The sequence below is a fragment of the Lagenorhynchus albirostris genome, chromosome 9, assembly GCF_949774975.1.
Source record: "Lagenorhynchus albirostris chromosome 9, mLagAlb1.1, whole genome shotgun sequence".
NCBI classification, from domain to species: domain Eukaryota; kingdom Metazoa; phylum Chordata; class Mammalia; order Artiodactyla; family Delphinidae; genus Lagenorhynchus; species Lagenorhynchus albirostris.
Window position 1 is genome coordinate 90630971 of NC_083103.1, and position 20814 is coordinate 90651784.

The 20814-nt window shown below is 47.1% G+C and overlaps 1 protein-coding gene across 1 annotated transcript in view; it reads left to right on the forward strand.

Moving 5' to 3' along the window:
• The window catches only part of ZBTB16 (zinc finger and BTB domain containing 16), a 189417-nt gene that overhangs the window by 126839 nt on the left and 41764 nt on the right, over nucleotides 1-20814 (forward strand). Inside the window, exon 4 of the mRNA XM_060160423.1 lies at nucleotides 3102-3188. Within this exon, the coding sequence (XP_060016406.1) occupies nucleotides 3102-3188 (87 nt within the window). The remainder of the gene's footprint in view (nucleotides 1-3101; nucleotides 3189-20814) is intronic.

The following is a 20814-nucleotide window of genomic DNA, read 5'->3' on the forward strand; positions in this document are numbered from 1 at the left end:
TCTATACTAGTACAACTTGTATTCTGAGTTCTCGCCCTTAATGTGCTAAATACTCCAAGGCCAAGATTTTAAAACTATTTAAAGAGTAGTGGAACCCTTTTTTCCAAATAGAATTTTACAAAACCTTGATGTATAAAAGCATAAATTGGATTTTAATTTTTTTTTATTTGGGGAAAGGGATTTCAGAGCCCAACTTCATATTCATGAGGCATCTTTGCAGATGGACCCCTAGGGAGGCTGAAGGGTATAGGGATTAAGAGCAAAGGCTGTGAAGTCAGGCTCCCTGGGTTTGAATCCACCTCTGTGGTTACCTACTGTGTGACACTGGGAAAGCTATTTAACCTCTCTGTTCTTGAGTTGTCTCATCTGCTAAATGGGTATAATCATACTATGTCCTTTAAAAGGTAGTTAGGAGGGCTTCCCTGGTGGCACAGTGGTTGAGAATCTGCCTGCTAATGCAGGGGACACGGGTTCGAGCCCTGGTCTGGGAGGATCCCACATGCCGCGGAGCAACTAGGCCCGTGAGCCACAACTACTGAGCCTGCGCGTCTGGAGCCTGTGCTCCACAACAAGAGAGGCCGTGATAGTGAGAGGCCTGCACACCGCGATGAAGAGTGGCCCCCACTCGCCGCAACTAGAGAAAGCCCTCACACAGAAACGAAGACCCAACACAGCAAAAAAAAAAAAAATTAATTAATAAAACTCCAACCCCCAACATCTTAAAAAAAGTAAAAAAAGGTAGTTAGGATTAAATGAAATGATACATCCTAAATACTTAGCCTCATGCCTGGTATACGCCACAGCCTCAGGAAATCTGAGATGGTTTGAAAACAGCACTAGACTGCTTTCTACTACAAATATGTAGAAGAAGTAGTTCTGTCTCTTACAAGACTCTGATATGAAACTAAAACACAGGTACACTTAAAGAAATGCTCAGACGTGTTGAAAGGAACGCAGTGCAGCTGCAGATTAGAAAGGGTAGAGCAGTGAGGGGCCCGGTGTGCTTGGCGCATGCGTACTCCGGTCTTGGAAATGGACTAGGACCGGAGCAGACAGGAATGAGGCGGGGCGTTGCTCAGGCACAGAGACCCACCGAGGATCAAGCGGCGCCCACAGAGGGCCAGGGAGGACAATTTCTAGTGGAGCTGGACAGACAACTGGGTCAGGTTATGGAAGGCCTTGAAGCCAAGTAGAGGAATTTAGAATCAGTGCAAATTGTGAGCCACTGTATTATTTTTTTAACTTTTAATTTTATATTGGCGTATAGCCGATTAACAATGTTGTGATAGTTTCAGGTGCACAGCAAAGGGACTCAGCCATACATACACATGTATCCATTCTCCCGCAGACTCCCCTCCCATCCAGGCTGCCACATAACACTGAGCAGAGTTCCCTGTGCTGTACAGTAGGTCCTTATTGGTTATCCTTTTTAAATAGAGCAGTGTGTACATGTCAATCCCAAAGTCCCTAACTCTCCCTTCCTTCCCCCCTCCCCGCCGTAACCATAAGTTCATTCTCTAAGGCTGTGAGTCTGTTTTGTAAATACATGTATTTGTATCATTTCTTTTTAGATTCTGCATATAAGCGATATCATACGATATTTCTCTTTCTCTGTCCGACTTACTTCACGTGATATGAAAATCTTTAGGTCTATCCGTGTTGCTGAAAATGGCATCATTTCATTCTTTTTTTATGGCTGAGTAATATTCCATTGTATATATGTACCACATCTTCTTTACCCATTCCTCTGTTGATGGACATTCAGGCTGCTTCCATGTCTTGAGCCATGGTATCTTTTTGAGCAAGGAAACGTGAGGAATCAAGTGGCCTTCAAGGAACCTGCCTCTGTTGGGTGGATCAGAGGGTGGCTGATGGTGTGGCAGCTCTCCTGAGTCATTGGGTCATTCTGGGCATGACCCAACAAGGGCCTCGGTAGGGGCAGTGGTTATCGACATGCAGTGGAAGAGATGCATCTAGAAGACATTTTGAGGGAAAGCTGCCAAGGCGTGTGACAGGCGCCCCCTGGACGAGATAACAGAGCCTTGAAGACTGTTAGCAAGTGGTAGAAAGTCATCTTCACATCGTGACACTGGTTCCAGAAAAGTCGATCAAATTGAATTGCATTGAATTGATTTTGTTTATTCCATAGATATGTACAGCAATACGTTCCCACTGGGTGTCAGGCAGATGCAGCTGTGCCTGAGATGACATATTCCCTCCCTCGGGGAGCTGGAAACGGAGCCACAGGCATTTAGGAGACACCCTGGTGAGGCCGTGACCCGGAATGTACAGGGTGCTGTGGGAGCACAGAGGAGGACTGCCTCACCCAGACAGGGGGCAAGGGTTTGGGAGCTGAGGCATGAATGATGAAGTGGGGCTAGCCGTACTGTGGGGCTGGGGAGAGGGGCAGGAGTGTCAGAGCCAGAGGAGGTACAGAAAGATGCTTGGAGACCTTGCAGTGAAGAAGCAAAGGGCTGGAGACCAGGGAACAAGGATGAGGAGAGAGAAGAAGCAGGAAAGAGAAGTGCAAGAAGGGTTTTGTGAGTCACCGTGTAGAGTTTGGACTTTATCCTGAAGGCACTGGGAAATCATTCAGAGGTTTTAAATGGTCAGGTACAGGAGGTGGCCAGGTAGACAGTTTAGTTTTAGATGCACTGAGTTAGGGGTTTATCCAGGTAGTGATATGTCAGCAATTCCTATCTTCCTGTAAAATATAATCTGGGCAACAGGGCATGTTACTCCTCATTGGATCACATACTCCTTTCCATCTCTCACCTGGAGCCAGCCCCCCAGAATCCCCCTTCTTCTTGGGCATCGCTCCCGGACCCCATCTCTGTTTGTCTTGGTTATGCTGGTTCTGTTCCCTGTTCTGTCTGGGAGAGCCCTCGGTGGGGGCATTCGGAGCTCAGTTGGGTGGGTGATCACATCTTGGAGGAGGGTCTGGGCTGGCTGCTGGGACCATGGGTTATTCCTGACTTGGGATCTTCACAGGTGTTAAGCCCCCTCCCCCAGGGTCCACCTGCAAGATTTTGGCCCATGACGCCCTCTCCTAATGCAATATCACTCTTGATAGTAAGGTAACTGCCTCTCCTTTCTTTCAGCGGGTGCCAAAGCCTTTGTCTGTGATCAGTGTGGTGCCCAGTTTTCGAAGGAGGATGCCCTGGAGACACACAGGCAGACCCATACTGGTGAGTGACTGATCCCCGTCCCCCAGGTCCTCCGCAGTGTGACGGCACATGGACGTGAGTATCTTGTTTCCCCAGGGGAGCTGTGAGTGGGGATGGCTTGTGCCATGCTCAGCTACCGTTGCTTGTGGGGCTGGCTGGGCAGGAATTTATGTGTATGACTTTGCCCCAGAAGAACAGCTGCCCCGGATTAGGCCAAGACCTCTGTCTCTAATAGGCCACTTAGATCCTATCTTCATGGAGACTCTTGTGGAGGCCTTAGGAAGCCCTTGATGTTATCTAAGCATCCCCTTCCCTTGGTGAAGGGTCAGGAAACCTGCACCCCATCTGACTAACTCTGAAACCATCATGTAGGGGGCTGGTCCTCCCTCTGCAACAGTCTAGTCATTGTCTGAAAGCAAGCAGTCTGTCCACAGGGTTGCGTTTGAACAATATTAACGAACAATGATACTGCTGTGATTTCACGGCATCAGTGTCATCTCATCGTGGTAGCTGACGCCATCATCATCATCCTCATCAATGTAGCTTCACAGTTACTGAACGTGCACAAGGTGCCAGGCACTGTTCTCGGTGCTTTACCTGATCTCATTTGTCCAGTCTTTCCATAACTTTGTTAGGTAGGAGGCTATTCCCATGTCATAGATGAGGAAACCGAGGTTCAAAGGGAGGAAAGTGACTTGCTGAAGTGAACACTGAGGACAGGAGTGGTATGGCTTAGACTGCCTGGTTTAATCCTGATTCTGCCACTTACTATCTGTTGGATCAGTTACTCAAGCTCTCTTAATCTGGGTTTCCTTGTCTGTTAGAAAAGTGGAGTAATAATGGCACCTACCTCACAGCATAGATTTTTGGGGGAGATTAAATAAGATATTTAATTAAATAAGATATTTAATTAAATAAGATATTTAATTAAATAAGATTAAATAAGATACTTTATTTGAAGTGCTTTGGGGAATGCCTAGCTCATAATAAACATTCAATAAATAGTAGTAGATGCATTTAATTTAATAAATATTTATTCAGTTCCTATAATGTGCTCTGCACTGTTGGGGTCTTTAGATAACATTCTTCATGGAACTGAGATTCTCCAAGGGAGACAGGATACGCAAATAATTGTGCAATAGAATGCCAGGTCATAATAAGTGCTAGTGAGAAAAAATATAGCAGGATAGAGAGAAAAGTGGTATTTTAGATCAGACGGTCAGGCTTCTGTGAGAAGGAGACGTCTGAGTAGAGTCCTAAAGTTGGGAAGTGAGTCATTCAAAGGTTTCAGGGAAGAAGGTCTGAGCAAAGGGAGCAAGCAAAAGCCCTGAGGCTGTGTTGAACTTCACAAGTTCAAGGAAGAGCACGAAGAGCAGTGTGTGGTCGAGGGGTGAGGAGTGAGGTGCAGAGAGTGGTGGGAGGTGAGATTGGAAATCAGGTGGGTCTCTCAACCCTGGCAAGGAATTTGGATTTTCTTCTGCCTGTGCCAAGAGTCCTCGGGAGGGGGACAAAAATATTTGCAAATCATACATCTGATAAGAAACTTTTGGTTTGAAAATGTAAAGAACCCTTAAGACTCAATAATAAAAATACAGATAACCAAAATAAAACGTGTGCTAAGGATCTGAATAGACATTTCTCCAAAAATAGACATATGGTCACTGAGCGCATGAAAAGATGTTTGACATCATTAGCCATCAGGGAAATACAAATCGAAATCACAGTGAGATAACTACTTGACACCCATCAAGATGTAGCTCTAATGAAATACTGGCGGTAGGAAGTGATGTTGAGAACATGGGACAGTCAGAACCCTCACACACGGCTGGTGGGAGCGTAAAATGCTGCCGCCACCTTGGAAAACAGTCGGGCAGTTCCTCAGAAAGTTAAACGGTTACGGTGTGACCCAGCAATTCCACCCCTACGTGTGCGAAAACATGTATCTACACAAAAACTTTCACATAAGTGTTCATAACAGCATTATTATTTATAATGGTCAAAAAGGTAGAGATAACTCAACGTCCACCTACTGATGAATGGATAAACAAAATGTAACTTATCCATACAATGGAGTATTATTCATCTATAAAAAGGAATGAAGTATTGACACATTCTGTAACATGGATGAATCTTCAAAACATCATGCTCAGTGGAAGAAGCCAGTCACAAAAGGCCACGTAGTGTGTGATTCTGCTTATATGAAACGTCCAGCATAGACAAATTATAGAGATAGAAGGTAAATTAGTAAATGCCAGGGGCTGCGAGATTTGGGGGGAAATAGGGAGTGACTGCAAGGTATGGGGTTTCTCTTTGGTGGGATGAAAATGTTCTAAAATCGATTGTGGTGATGGTCATGCATCTCTGAATATATTAAAAACTATCGACTTTATACTTTCAAAGCATGAACTGTGTATTATATGGTATATGAATTATGTCTCAGTAAAGCTGCCTATACCTGCACACGCAAACGTTTATAGAAAAGGGGCAATATAGTCCATTGGAAGGTGTTGAAGGGGGGGATGGCATGACTTGATTTATGGGTTTAAAATATCACCCTGGTTCCTGTGTTGAGAACTGACCATAGGAATGTTTCAGTTATCAATTGCTGTAGAAGAAACCACTCCAACAGTAGATTAAAGCCACGATGTGTTACTATCTCAGACAGTTCTGTAGTTGACTGTGCTCAGCTGGGCAGTTTTCACTTGGGGTCTCTCACTTGGTTGCAGTCGGATGGTGTCTGGGACCGGAGGCGTCTGCAGGCTCGATAGGGCTGGGTGTCCACGATGGCTTCTTCATTCATATATCCGCCTCCCAGTCCACCCCATGGCCTCTCTCTACAGCAGAGCAGCCTGGACTTCTCGCCTGCCTGCTCAGGGCTCCAAGAGTCAGGAAGCAGAGACTGCCAGCCCTCTTAAAAGCTAGGCTGGAAACACATAGCATCACTTCCGCCATATTTCATTGCTCTTAGCAGGCACAGGACAGCCCCAGATTCAAAGGATGGAAGAGTAGACTCCCCTTCTCGGGGGGGAATGACAGACACATAGGGGAAGAGGAACTGGGGCAGCCATCTGTGGAGACAAGCCACTAAGCGACCACAGGGACTGGAGGGGAAGAAGGAAGATCGGTCAACTGCTGCTGCTGTTACAATTATTGTCAATATCTTCTTGTCCTAGCCCTGGTATCAAGGGCTTTGGGCTGGTGTTGCCCTGGTCTGTGGCAGCAGGAGGAGAACTTTCTAGGTGAGCTGTCATTCCAGCCAGTGACCCCCTGGCTTTGTTAAAGAAGGGAACTTGGCAAGATTTTGCCCGGAGTTGCAGAGCTGGTTATCTTCAAAGCCAGAGGAGGACGTAGGTCTCCCAGGCTCCCAGCCAGTTTCTTATTGCTGGACCACATATGTAACCAAGAATCCTAGTCTGAGAATTCAAGCTGGGGGGCTGAGGAGACCGAGATCTGAGCCAGCTTCGCCAAGCAGCTTCATTCTGTCCATCCAGATTAAACTTGCAGCAGCAGGGAGCAAGCTGCCCTCACAGCCAGGGCCAGGGCGAAAGGCTGAGTCCCTGCTCAGTGAACGGATAGGGGTATTGTTCACAAGCAGACCCCACACACTTATTGAGCACCTTCTGTGTGCCTGGCGCGCACTGGGGATATGGCGGTGAGCAACACAGATGTGCTCCCTGTATTTCTTTATCAAACAAACAACTTTATTGAGATATAATTTACATACCGTTCACCTGTTTAAAGTATCCAGTTCAATGGTTTTTGATATATTAGTGTATTTTTAAAATGGTTGTAAAAGATATATACATAAAATCTGCCATTTTAGCTATTTTAAAGTGTACAATTCAGAGCAGTTAATGATATTCCAACCCGTTTTTAGAGTTTGGTATTGATTCAGCTCTGAAAGTCAGGAGGCATGTTAGGACCAATGCCCTTCCAGGATTTATTAAGTCAGTGAGGACTTGAAAGTGATCAACACTTTCCAAAAAAGGATATTAGTTTCAGGTATGATTGGAAAGAACCTGGAGTTTGAGTCAGAAGCTGAGGAGGGGGCATCTGACTCCACTGTCTAGCAGGTAAATCACCTTGTTCCTCATCCTTTCTGACCTTCAAGTCTCCTCACCTGCAAAGGAGTATAGTGCCCATCCTTCTTGTAGCAGAGGTGGGTCCCAGCCCATTCAGACTTACTTTTGCTTTATCTCCAAGTTGAATCCAAATTGTGGAGGAGAGACCAAGGTGGATGCTTTGAGAAAGGCTCCCTCCCCACCTGGCTGTGAGCGCAAGGCAAGCTCCCGCTGAGTGAGGGACTTCGGCCACTCCCTGGTGTGGGGCAGGGTGCCCTGGGCTGGGGAGAGAGGCAGTAGCAGCCTTGTCCTCAGCATTGGGTTGGCAACGAGGCAGCTCTTCTGACGCCCGTTTATCATTTATAGTGCTGCTTCCTGCAAAACCCAGATATATCCTTAGACTCTTAATAATCAATGAAAGCACACAACTTGAAATCTAGTTGCCGTCTCCATGCTACGACAGGGGGCCTCCGAGGAAGAGAGAGGCCTGGGTATGAGGAATGCTGAAAGTGACACTAATGTTACTGGACTGGGAAAAGCCGGTGGGGTACCAGGTATCGTTGGAGAGCCATCAGGAGGGCAGAGGGAGAACTCTGTAAAGGAGAAGCAGTCAAGACCCTGGGAGAGTAAAGTCATGGGAATGCCACCTTTATATTTCTTTTTTTTTTGGCCACGCCACGTGGCATGTTGGATCTTAGTTCCCCGACCAGGGATCAAACCCGTGCCTCCTGCATTGGAAGCATGGAGTCTTAACTGCTGAACCGTCAGGGAAGTCCCCACCTTATATTTCCGATACCTTGTTGATCCAGCTCTAACTTCAGTGCCCTTTCCACCAGTCCCCAGCTGCCTGCACATTGACTCACTGTTGTCTGTGGGTGTGTGGCTGAACGGTTTAGGGAGAGATCGTGTAGGTCGTGGCCCTTTCCTGGGCAGGGCTCTTTTGGATCCCTGTGACCCATTTAACTAAGAATCCTCAACACCCCGATGCCCATGTTCCCCTTGGGAGATAGGATACAATTTCCCTGAAACAGATCAGGTCTGGGAGTTCCATGCCCAACGCCGCCCGCCATGTCGGAATTCACAGAGCTAATGTGTGGCATGGCATCAGATGAGTGATCAGGGTGCCTCACAGGTACTCTTGACACTGAAAAATGAATTTAGTAGAAAGTATTTCCAATTCTGTTTTCGTCAAACAAAAGTCATCTTCACGTCTCATCCTTTCGACCCCACTTACCCTGGATTTCTGTCCTGGTGTGTGTGACCCCTCCTTGTGCCCTCCCTCCAGGATCTTTTTTTTTTAATATGTGAATTTATTTATTTTATTTATTTATTTTTGGCTGCATTGGGTCTTTGTTGCTGAGTGCGGGCTTTTCTCTAGTTGCGGCGAGCGGGGCTACTCTTCGTTGTGGTACACGGACTTCTCATCGCGGTGGCTTCTCTTGTTGCAGAGCACAGGCTCTAGGTCCGCGGGCTTCAGTAGTTGTGGCGTGTGGGCTCAGTAGTTGTGGCTTGCGGGCTCCAGAGCACAGGTTCAGTAGTTGTGGCGCAGGTGCTTAGTTGCTCCACGGCATGTGGGATCTTCCCAGACCAGGGCTCAAAACCATGTCCCCTGCATTGGCAGGCGGATCCTTAACCACTGCGCCACCAGGGAAGCCCTCCCTCCAGGATCTTGGTGGCCTCCGGCTGGTGCTCAGGGAGGACACACTTATGGTTGGGTTGGGCTCAGGCTTCGTTGTCACACTTCAGTTTTCTGTTTTGCTACAGTGAAGACTTTGAGGAGATAAACAGAGTCACTTTACACCTTTTATATTATGACAAATACATATTGCAAAACACTGCTGCTTCCAAAATGTTTGGGTTGCAGAGAAGTGAGGAATTAACAGCTCTGCAGCTCCCCAAGATGCTTGTACTTCATTTACACATCAGAATTTTTTTACACTGTTCAGTAAAATAAAAAGCGAGAAAACACACATCCACGCACGTGTACACACACACATCCACTGCACCACTTGGGTTCTATATCAGGAATGTCTTAAATTAGTAAGTAGTTCTTTAAAGTCCAGATAAACTGATAAATACCATTAATGGCTTAATTTATACTCTGGGTTTGAAATCTGACACATGGACACTAGCTTGGCTCAGGAAACGCAAGTGGTTTTGTGCCAGAGGTTTTAATGACCGATCAGTAATATAAATTGCTGCATCACTGAACAGAAATAGCTTCTCTGTGTCATTTGATCTGGAAACTTCTCCGGCCAGGCAGCAGTTAATAAATTTAAAAATAATTACCCTCTTCATTCAAAGTCAAACTAATTAGGAGTGGGTTTTACAAATCATAATGTTGTCCAAGCCACTGTACGTCCCCGTTTGGGATTTGAACAGGCCTGGGGGGCAACGGCTGGGATCAGGTGGCATTAATTAGAAGGCAGGGGAGATACCACAGCTGCTGAGCTGAAGGTGAGGGGGTTGGGACAGTCTGCAGTGTGCCCTGTGGGGGAGGGAGTGAGGAGAGCTCAGTGGGGCAGCCTTGGGGCGGAGCTGTAGGAACCTACAGCTCTTTAAATCCATATGTAAGGAACTCAGAGCACCTGCCTCTGTGTGATCTGAGCATGGGGGAGATGAGGCCAGTGCTAGTGTTTGGGGGCCAGGCCTGAGAGACTATGAGAACCCCAAAAGCAGGAAAGGCAGATGTGCGGTTGGCTGGGGAGGATGGACCTGCCTAAAGGCAGGGGAGTGGGGAGGAGGACCTCTCGAGGGCTTTATTCACTCGGCAGGTTGGGGCCCTGATAGCAGGGGTCAGGTTTGTCTTGCAGGCTTCAGGGAAGAGGGACCATTGGGACCTGATGTCTGAGTGTGACATTCAGGGTGTTGGGAGCATAGTGACACACAGGACTTGGGATCTGGTGTCAGACCGTCTAGATTCAAATCCCAGTCCCATCACTTCCACATTTTATGAGCTTGGGCAGGTTGCTTAACTTCCCTAAGCCTCCACTTCCTCCTTGGTAACATGATGGCAATGATGCTATCGTACAAGGGATGTTGTGAGGATTCAATTTGATGATCCGTGGAAAGCACTGAGCGTAGGCCTTACATGGAGTAAACTCTCAGTAAATGGTGGTGGTGGTTACTAACACTGAACCATCGTGGTCTTCACCAGAGGTCGTGGAGGGTACCCATTCCCCTGACTGGGTAGGTGAGAGGGGAAGGGCCAGGTTGACAGTAATGGTGGTGGAGGAATGGGAATGGTGTACAGCTGCTTTTCCAAGGTGATGGGAGCTTTGAGGATCCCTGACTTGTCCTCTGGCCAAGAGGACGTTTCCAGCATGCTCAGCGAGCTAACAGCCCCTGGAGCCCTCTAAGTGCAGGGGAGAGGTGAGGGCAGAATGAAGTTCTGCATGTTGAACAATCTCACAGAGCAGATTTGGTAGATCTTATTTAAGGCCCTAGCTAGAATGCTCAAAGCTGCCCAGGAGGACCACCCTCTACCAATATCTAAGCAAATGCTGTATACAGCTAGGTCAGACAAGCTACAGAGCTGGGGTAAGCACGAAGCAGGTGTTCCCCCTTCCAGGAGCATCAGGGATATGCCCTGCCACATCTTAGACGATGCCTCATTGGTTGGTGCCCTTGAAGGCTGAGGAATCTTGAGTCTCCTGCTGGTGTCCTGGCCCATGTCTGTTACCATTAGGAACCTGGGTATTCTGGAAATATAAATAAGACCTTCTGTGTGATGCCTCCTTATCCCCTCTTAGTGCCCTGGTAAGGAAAAGAGGCTAAAGTCATTCCTAGGTTTAGGAGTTCTGGGGCTAGGAAGCTTCAGGGAAGCCCTAGAGGCCAGGACACTAGGTTGAACTAGATCACCAGACTTGCCCCAAAGCAATTCCGCTCTCTCCTCCAGCCCCCACCCTGCCTCACCAAGTCAGCCAGGTCAGTGACTTCAGTTTGCTACAGATCAGAGTAGCCTATGCAGCTGGTTTGTCCCATAATTCCTTCATTCATTTATTCCCTAAGTTTTAAAGTACCTACTATGTGCAACGGGCTTTGTGGACCCAGTGCCTAATGGTGAAGAAAACTTGGTGCCTGCCTTCCTAAAGGCTACAGTGCTGTGGAAGAAATGAACAAGTAGGGCAAATTTCCCTTGGGTACAGATAATATAATAACTGTACTCAATTGGATACTTTGGAGATATAATTTTATTAAGTCCTCATTACAGTCCTAAAACAGACATTTTTTCTCCCTATTCTTTGCTAGAGAAAACAGAGACAGGTTAAGGATGGCCTATCCAGGGTGGGTAGAATGTGTGCCTCGGGGTCTTGCACCCCAGAGCCCATGTTTTACTGCTGCCTTCCCTCCCCATGTGGGCCTGGACATTGTACCTAATGTGCAGCCCGGGGGCTCAACTCTGCCCATTCAACAGCCTAGGAAACTAGGGCTCAGAAGCCCATATTTGAAAAAGGGGGTCAGTTAAGAACAAACAAGCCAAACTAGAATTAGGACCCACGAGTTCTTACTTCCAGTCCAAAGTTCTCGCCACTCTGACTGCAAAATAAGGACTTTCTTTCACTGGCCTAGAAAAAACTGCTTCATTTCCACCTTCCTGCGTCACAGAGGAAGCCACTCAAGCAGATGCAAATGCTGGTTCTCATCCTCTCCGTGTCAGCTGCAGGAGGGTCCTGCGGTCCAGGAACAGCTAACATGCCTGGTGGCCAAGGGCAGCCGTGCTGCGGGGCCTGCCCTCCCCTGATAGCAGGGAGCGGATGCTGGAGGGCGCCCTGCCCCAGGGCCCTCTCCTTTTCAGTGTGAAGGAGGCTAGGAGGCACACTGTTGTGGCTTTGGAAGGAGAAGGCAATGAGAAAACACTCTCTCGCGTGCACACACACACACACACACACACTGCAGCTCAGTAAACACCCCCTTTGAACGCACAGAGCTATACCCCCGCCTTGGTGGTGTCGGCTGGCTACCTGCTTGCACTGGCCCCTCTCTCCCTCCTGGTACATTAATGATGCTTGGAAAAAGCTCTGGGGACAGTCTCCGGCCCTGAACTTCAGAGGAGAAAATGAAGTCCTTGTTTGCAGGACTTTCGGTGGTAGATGGCCAGGCAGTTCAGAGACTTGAAAGAGTAAGCAGCAGCATTCCTTCCCTCGGGGCGGTGCCGGCCTTGCCCCCCTCCTGTCCCGGGTCTGGCACGAGGGGCGGCACTGGGCACAGAGGAGCCGCATCAGAGTGGCTGGCCCCTGTCCTCCAGCAGTAGGACAACCAGCAACTGTTCTGGCTCCTGCTCCCAAGGGCAGCCTCTGGGTGCCCAACCTCAGAGGACGGGGGAGGGGAAGGCAGAAGGGCCAGCGGACAAGAAGGAACTTCACCTACCCAAAACTTATCGTGGAAAAAGGCAGAGCGAGCCTCACACCCCTGCCCACGCCGGAGGGCACGCACAGGACAGGGCAGGGGGTCATCGGATGGACACGTGGACTCCACTTAGGTTGGCATGACCTCCCCATTGAAAACATAATAGCTTTCGACTTTTCTAAATATCAGGGGTGATTTGTATAGCATTTCACGTGGCGTGCCAGGGAATTGAACCTGAGAAAGCCCAAGCTCGGAACGGCTGCTGAACGTCATGGGCACTTTGGGAGGGAGAGTCATGTGCTGCTGTTTGTACAGTCAATTCACCAGCATAGATTTACTCTTGACCTCATTTCATGCTGTTACTATAATGGCATGTTTGATGCCTAATATAGAGTTTTATTTTCCAAGCCCAGGGCTCTCGGCTCTGTTGGAGCTGCTTGCGGTGGCGTAGGGAAGGACAACCCAGCTGTCACCTGCTGGTCCAGACAAGCCATCCTTCTGCCCCGTTCCCCCTAGTGGCACCCAGGGTCCCTCTGGGCTCCTTCTGGATGGACCCCCAGTGCTTCTTTTTAATCAATAAATTTTGCTGGCTTTTTTTTTTTGAGTGATTTTAGATTTACAGCAAAATTGAGTGGAAAGTAGAGAGAGTCCCACGTACCCTCTTCTCCCCGCGCTACCACAACTCCCCCACTGTGAACATCCCCCATCAGTGTGGTGTATTTGTTACAACTGATGAAACTACGTTGACACATCATTATCACGCAAAGTTTATGTTAACGGGTCATTTTGGTTGTTGTAAACTCTCTGGGCTTTGATAAATGTATAATGACGTGCATCCACCATTGTGTCATACAGAAGAGTTTCACCGCGCTACAGATCCTCTGTGCTCTGCCCATCCATCACCCCAGTGCTTTTTATGTGAAGCATTGCTGCTTTGAGAGGTTTGGCTCTCTTGGGATTGGAGAGGAAAATTGACCCGAGGTTGATTTGGGGTTAGAAAAGGTTGAAGCTCATTCACTCAAGTAGACATCTTGAGCATCTGCTTTGTGCTGGACATTGATGCTGGGTCCTGGAATAGGGATACAGCAGCAACCAGGACTGGTCCCCGCCTTCACCAGCCTCCCATCGTAGTGGAAATGATGAACGTTATTGTGTGACAGCCGCATGGTATTTGGAAAAGCAATAGTGAATGAGGAGAAAGGAGAACCGAGTTCTTATCCTGGCTCTGTCACAGGCTTGCTTTGTGACATGGGACAAATGGCCTTGTTTCTCTGCCTCTCTCAAATGTGGGGAGTGGGAATTAGGTAAGAAAACTTGCTGTTTGAGGGGTTCCACGGTTCCAAGCACAGCCTGAGATTCCAATCTTGTAGGGATGGTCTACATTTCTCTCAACTTTAGCACATTTGTAAACTCTGATTAATATGATCTTTGGACGTTTACAGTTTCTGTCTCTCACCAGTTAGCAAGCATTTCTTTCATTTTATTTAGATGCTTATTCAATAAAAAATTAAATGCATACTGTGTGTGAAGAAGAGATTAATGGTGAAGATCTTTTGCCTTTTAAAAACTATTCCAGAAGTTTGAAGGGAATGATAGTTTTGATCTTTTTTTAAATCATGATGATATTTTTAATTGAAACTTTCAAATATACAGAAAAATTACAGATTACTAAAAGAAATTCCCATAGGTATCCTTCATTTAGATTTGCCAATTAACATTTTTCCATATCTGTTTTATTTTTCTCTTTTTCACACACACACACACACACACACACACACCCTAAAGAGAAAAATAAAGCAATATCTCTATCGTCTTTCTTTCTATCTATCTATCATCTGTCTATCATGTACATCTAAGTTTTTGAACAATGGTGATGAATTATTTAAAATTTTCAGACCAAATGTGAGAGTGTGTTGATCTTTGAGGACTATTGTTCAGAGCTTGGGCTATGCTGGCACTGGTGCTTTTATATATTATCTGATAGAGCCAGCATCACCCCACTAAGAGGCAGTTCACTGCCTGTATCACTGCTGAGGAGTCGCTGGCTCAGAGACGTTTAAGTAACATGACTCGTTCAGTGGAAGGACTGGTGGGATTCAAGTTCAGGGCCCCCAGTGCTGAGTCTGATGGGACTTTGGGGTCACCTGTCATCCTCCTGTTCAGAGTTACCCCTTCCCTTTCACGTGGTCCTCATGCCAGATCCCCCGCGATCAGCTTCAGTCCCCAACCCTGGGTCCCCACTCACCTCTCCTCCCTCCCATCCCCACCCCCCGTCTGTGTCTCCTTTATCTTTTCAACTCCTACCCCTTCCTCTCTGGCTGTGCTCCCTTCTCCCTCATGACACCATGGCTGCCCAGTGACAGAAAGGAGTTAATAAAAACCAATGTGTAACTGAAACTTGAAAAGCCATAAATCGCCTTGTTTTTTCTAGGATGTTGGTAGCATTTTGATTTAATAGTTGGACAAACACAAGGGCCTATTTTATTCAGAGTTTACAGGCCTCAAGGCTGTTATTCCTCCAAATTTAATAGCATTGAAATTGCAGGGTTTGCTATAATTTGCCTATCGCTTTCTGCTCCACCATTGATGTTTATTGTCAGCGGGATGGAATCTCAATCCGACTCACTTAGATAACATGTCTGTTAAACATTTAGATAATTGTACCATCATTAACTTGTCACATTATTTTAGAGATTCAAAACAGAAGCGCAGGGTAAGTAGAGGTACTAAAGGGGTGGGGGGGAAGGAGGAGGAGGAAGAGAAAATCTCTCCTGAGTTAAACAACCAGGAGATGAGAGAGTTGATTTCACACTCTTGACATTTCATCGGAGGTGTCTGAGTAAGGAGGGGTGTGCTGTAGAGCTGGGCCGCCAACCCAGGGCAGGCCACCCCTGTGACAGCACCACAGATGCTCAGAGACCTTCGGTGTTTCGTGCCCAGCTTTGGCCTTCATGCACCCAAGACCAATTTTTTTAGCTTCCCTTAGAGATGCTGATTCCAACATTATATGTAATTACAAAGCATTGAGAACAACCTACATGTCGAAAGGTAAGGACTCTGTTAATTATGGTACCTGCATGGAAAGATGTCCACGGTGTTTTGTGTGATAAAACGTGGTTACGGGGGCTTCCCTGGTGGCGCAGTGGTTGAGCGTCCGCCTGCCGATGCGGGGGACACGGGTTCGTGCCCCGGTCCGGGAAGATCCCACATGCCGCGGAGCGGCTGGGCCCGTGAGCCATGGCCGCTGGGCCTGCGCATCCGGAGCCTGTGCTCCGCAGCGGGAGAGGCCACAGCAGTGAGAGGCCCGCATATCGCAAAAAAAAAAAAAAAAAAGATGTTTAGGGAAAAAGGCTGTATAGTGTGATCTTTAATATAAAATACAGAAGCCATCCTGTAAGATTCTATAAGGCTCTATACCTATTAGCAGTGATTGTCTTTAGAGAATGGGATTACAAAGCAAAGCACGTTTTACTTTCTGCTGTATCTATGTCTGAATAATAATAATTAGGATTTATTTTCTTTATTGTTATATAATAATAATATTTATTGGCATGTATTACTTATATAATTTTCAAAATTAAGGTCCCATTATAAATAATAAAAATATTACCTTTGAGTCTCATTCTTTCCATGGAGGAGGATTTCTAAAAATAAAAGGCTACAAGTGCAAGTAAATGGGTTTTGAAGAAGATATAGGACATTAATATCTCAGCTACACTGGTAGGCGCCTCAGTTTCCCACTGTTAAGACAGGTAACTGCCAGATGGAGAACTCGGTACCCTGGGAGGCTTGTGCCAGTGCCCACGGGGCACAGCCACTGGCTCTGTTTACAAGGGCCTGGCACAGGAAGTGGGTAGCAGGAGAGATTTTCATCACGCCTAAGTGAGGACTGAGGTCACACCTGGAGGGGTGATCCAGGCCAGGGATCAGTAGGAATGAAGTCCCATTCCTCAGAGGGGAGATTCTGGGAGCAGCTAAATGTCAACACTAGTGGGGCACTGAGCTTGGCATCCAGAACTGCCCCCCGGAAATTCTATGGTGTATGCCCTCTGGTCCCATGGGGGTGACAGGTGTGAACAGTTCTATCCATCTGGCTTTGGACACCATGTTAGCTCCTGCATCCGCAGGGCCTGCTCTGTGATTTGGGCAAGAGAACTCACTATTGCCTCTCATGGCTGTGCACACCCAGTGACGCTGGAAATAGGGGAAAATGCACAAGTCAAAACACAAGGGTTACACGCACCGCAACGAAGAGTAGCCCCTGCTCGCGCCGCAACTAGAGAAAGCCCACGTGTGGCAGTGAAGACCCAACACAGCAGTCAATCAATCAATCAATAAACAAACAAGGGTTAATGGTTCCCTGATTGTACTGTAAATAATGCAGATATTTGGGGGTGGGAGGGGCAAACCATGTAAATATTTTATAGACTGTAGGCTAAATAATGTATATATTTAGAAAAACAGCTTAAATATTTCATATGCTACAGCGCAGATTTTTGCTTAGAGGATGAACAGGGCTGGTGGGGCCCATGGGGTAAAGATGGCAGTGCCGTGGCCCCTGGGGTGCAGGGGCAGAGGAGTTGCAATAAAAGTACGTGTGTGGGATTGGGGATCAACACGGACCCACAACTGTCAGTTTCTTGGAACCCAAGAAGTTGAAAGTCTCAGATTTTTCAAACCATCTTTTAAATATCCTGTACTCTTTTTTTTTTTTTTGATATGTGAGGGATACAAATGACAAGCTAATAATGAGAATTTATCAATACTTTTAAAAAGCAACTTCCATCCCAGGAGAATTGAAAACACCCATCCACACAAAAACTTGTACAATGTTCACAGCAGCGTTATTTAAAAACAGCCAAAAAATAGAAACTGGAGCCCAGCTGTCCATCAGCTGATGAATGGGTAGGCAAAATGTGGGATATTTGCATGATAGAATATTAGCCAGCCATAAAATGGAATGACGTGTACTTACATGCTACACCATGGAAGAATGTTGAAACCGACATGAAAGAAGCCAAGCACAAAAGGCTACATATTGTATGATTCCATTTATGCAAAATGTTCAGAATAGGTAAATCTACAGAAACAGCAGATTAGTAGTTGCTAGAGGCTGAGGGGAGGGGAAATGGAGAGTGACAACTAATGGGAATGGAGTTTCTTTTTTGGGGTGATGAAAATGTTCTGGAGTTAGTGTTCATGATGGTTGTACAACTTTCTGAGTACATTAAAAACCATTGGATTGTGTATTTTAAAACGGTGTGTTTCATGCTTTATGAATTATATCTCCACTAAAATGAAAAGCAACTTCCAGGTCTGTTGTTTTTTTTACAGACTCAGCCCAATCCCCTTTACCTGCTGCATCCCAGGATTTTCTAGATAAGTAGCAGTTTGCAGAATAGTGACCGTTCAGACAATGCAAGAGGCTGTGGTGCCTTTGGAATCATTGTATTCACAGAAGGCAGCAAGGAGTAGGATGGCTCAGAGATCCCCTCCCCTCATGCCTCCATTTACAGAACCGGGAAGGAAGGAAGAAAGAAAGAATCAGGTCAGGACCCTCGACAGGTGAAGGATGTGAATCTGACATCCGTAGTCAGGAGGAGACTGGGAGTTGCCGTGTGTTGCAGATCTGCAGAAGAACAGCCAGACCTTCTCATGCCTGGGAGGAGTCACTCTGACCAAAGACAGGACATGGATAGCATGGACCCGGGCAGCTTGTTTTAAGAAAAGAATCACACAAGTAATATGTGCTCCGTATGGGGAAATTAGAAGATACATGTACACAAGAGAAATGTGTCTCCTGTAGTCCCACCGTCTTTTTCTGTTTTGTTCTAAACAACATCGGGGCAATAATATGCAATGCATGCTGTTTTGTAATCCGCTGCTTGCATGCCAACCAACCTGCCTCTTGATTATTGTAACACTTCTCGAGTATTCTCCCCTACCCCCGTGTTCTTCTGTAAGCCCTGATGTGCCTTACTTTCTGCACTGGGATGCCCCCTTTGCCCTCCATGCTTTGGCAGTGGGGGTGGGGTGCCAGCCCTCATACATGAAGGAGCTTCGGGGGCTGCTGGCGGGAGAAGTGTCTAACAAAGATGCAGCACGTTATCACCTCTTACCTATCGCGTCTTCTGTCAACAAGATGAACTGGGCTGGCCAGGCGCTTCTGCAGCAGCTGTTTACTTGGCCATTCCAGGCAAGCTTGAGATGCTGGGAGCATAGCCAGTCCTCACATTTGATCTCCTTAGAAGCTGTTTGCCTTTGGTTTTCTCCAGCCTTGCAAATGGCCAGTCGCCCTGGGCAGGATCTGGGCAGGTAATTTACCTTCTCTACTAACTTAACGGATGGCACTGCCTGGGGGCTGGGCAGACCAAGGAAAATCTAGGCATCGATTTATTTGCCAAGTTAAAGCCCAGAGTGAAGTAGCAAGGTAATTAAGCACCTCCATACGTTAAGTGTCCCAGGCCTAACTAGAGAAGATTTCCTACCAGAGAAGAGCCCCAGACAGGTGTTAGGAAAAAGGCTTTTCTTTTGGCATTTCCTTCTCTGAGCATTAGGAAAAGTTACATCACGGAGGGATTGCAGGTTTGGGTCAGATGAAATGTTCCCTTCCCCCACTAGGAGAAGATCCATTACAGATTGGAAATGACTTTGTCTCTAAGTGCCCATTGTCAGATTGGATGCACGTTCCCCTCAACCAAACAAATATAAAATGCTTCCAGCCTCTGCTTCGGATTTTCTATTACTGTTTCACAGGACTCCAGAGAGTTTTAAGATAGCAATTTGATTAAGCTTATGGGGAAGATCCCATCAGATAACATTCTTTTTCTGCAGGTGGAGATAATGTGTTCAAGTATTAAGTATGTTTTAAAGGTAATTATCTTTTCCATATTCATTTTAGTTACAGGAATTGAAAAGGGGGAGACTTTGCATCTGAAAGCCGCCCCTTGGGCCCTGGAGTCGCTCTGACCTCTCTCCTCTGGGAAACACACTTGAGGTTTTTGACAGATGAAGGAGCACCAAGTGTTTCTCTGTTTTGAAATGACTTGGGATCCCCTATCCCCAGAGAGGTTGTCCGGAAGGCGGGGTCTTGGCCACTGCCCTCACCAGGCTCCCTGTCCTGGGATGCTTTCTGGACTCCCCATCTTGAGCTCCTGGATGTTGGAAGGGGGCCTGGCTACTGCTCAGAAAGAGGACTTGCCTCATCCAACCATGAGTCATAGTGTTACATCCCTGCCTTCCAAAATAGAACCTTGGAATCACTATTTACATATATTAGGCCCAGTTTGTGGGTATTCAAACCGGAAGAGGCTAATTCAAAGTCTCGATTCTAACATTTGTAGTCTTCAGAACTGGAGCAAGAGGCATTAAGGAGGGAGATCCTGAGCCTCAGAGAGGTTCAGTGATTTGCTCAGGATCACACAGCAAGTTAGAGACATACTGTGGGCTAGAACCCAGGAATCCTGGTCTCAGACCACTCCTCCTGTACCCCAGGCTATCTACAACTCTGCCATCTCCAGAAAATAATCCTCTTCCCTTTTCCTGGAAATCTCCAGAGTAGGAGATTCTGTCCACGTGGCCTTCTTTGGTTATCCATCTGTCAGGGTCTGCACTGAAAGCTGCCAGGGCGTCTAAAGGTCTGAGAAGAGCAAGCGCAGTGCAGATGCTCTGGACGTCCTCAGACCTCACTCGCCTGCCAGCGGTAGTGTTTTAAGAGCTTTTTGCAAAATAGAAAAATCAGACCCAAATCCTACCTTCAGAAAGCTAACCATTGCTAGGGAGGAAAACATAGGTGTATCTTAAAAGGTAATGAATGATACAAGGCACTTGAATGAGATACATACTGTGGGGATCCAGGGGTGGCGATGGGAGTGTCTCTCATCCCTACGTCTACCTGAAATCCTGTCTGCTGCAGCCAGAAACCCGTAGTTCCTGCACACAGTATCCTCCATGTTACATCCGTTCTCTGCCTGATCGCCCAGGAGCACGTGATTAGACTGCAGCTCGCTGGTCTGAAGGCAGCTGACTCTGGGAAAGGACCCCAGGTGATAGGTTTATCATTTAAGACCCAGATGGTGATGTGCAGAGCCCTATTGTCTCCAAATCCCTGACCCAGTTCTGTCAGATAGAGGTGGCAGTGGAGGATAGGTGTGAGGTTGGTGGATCCAGCCTGGGTTTAGGGCTTGGCCTCATGCACTGTATCTCAGGGAAGGATGGCTCTGGCATCTGAAATGCAC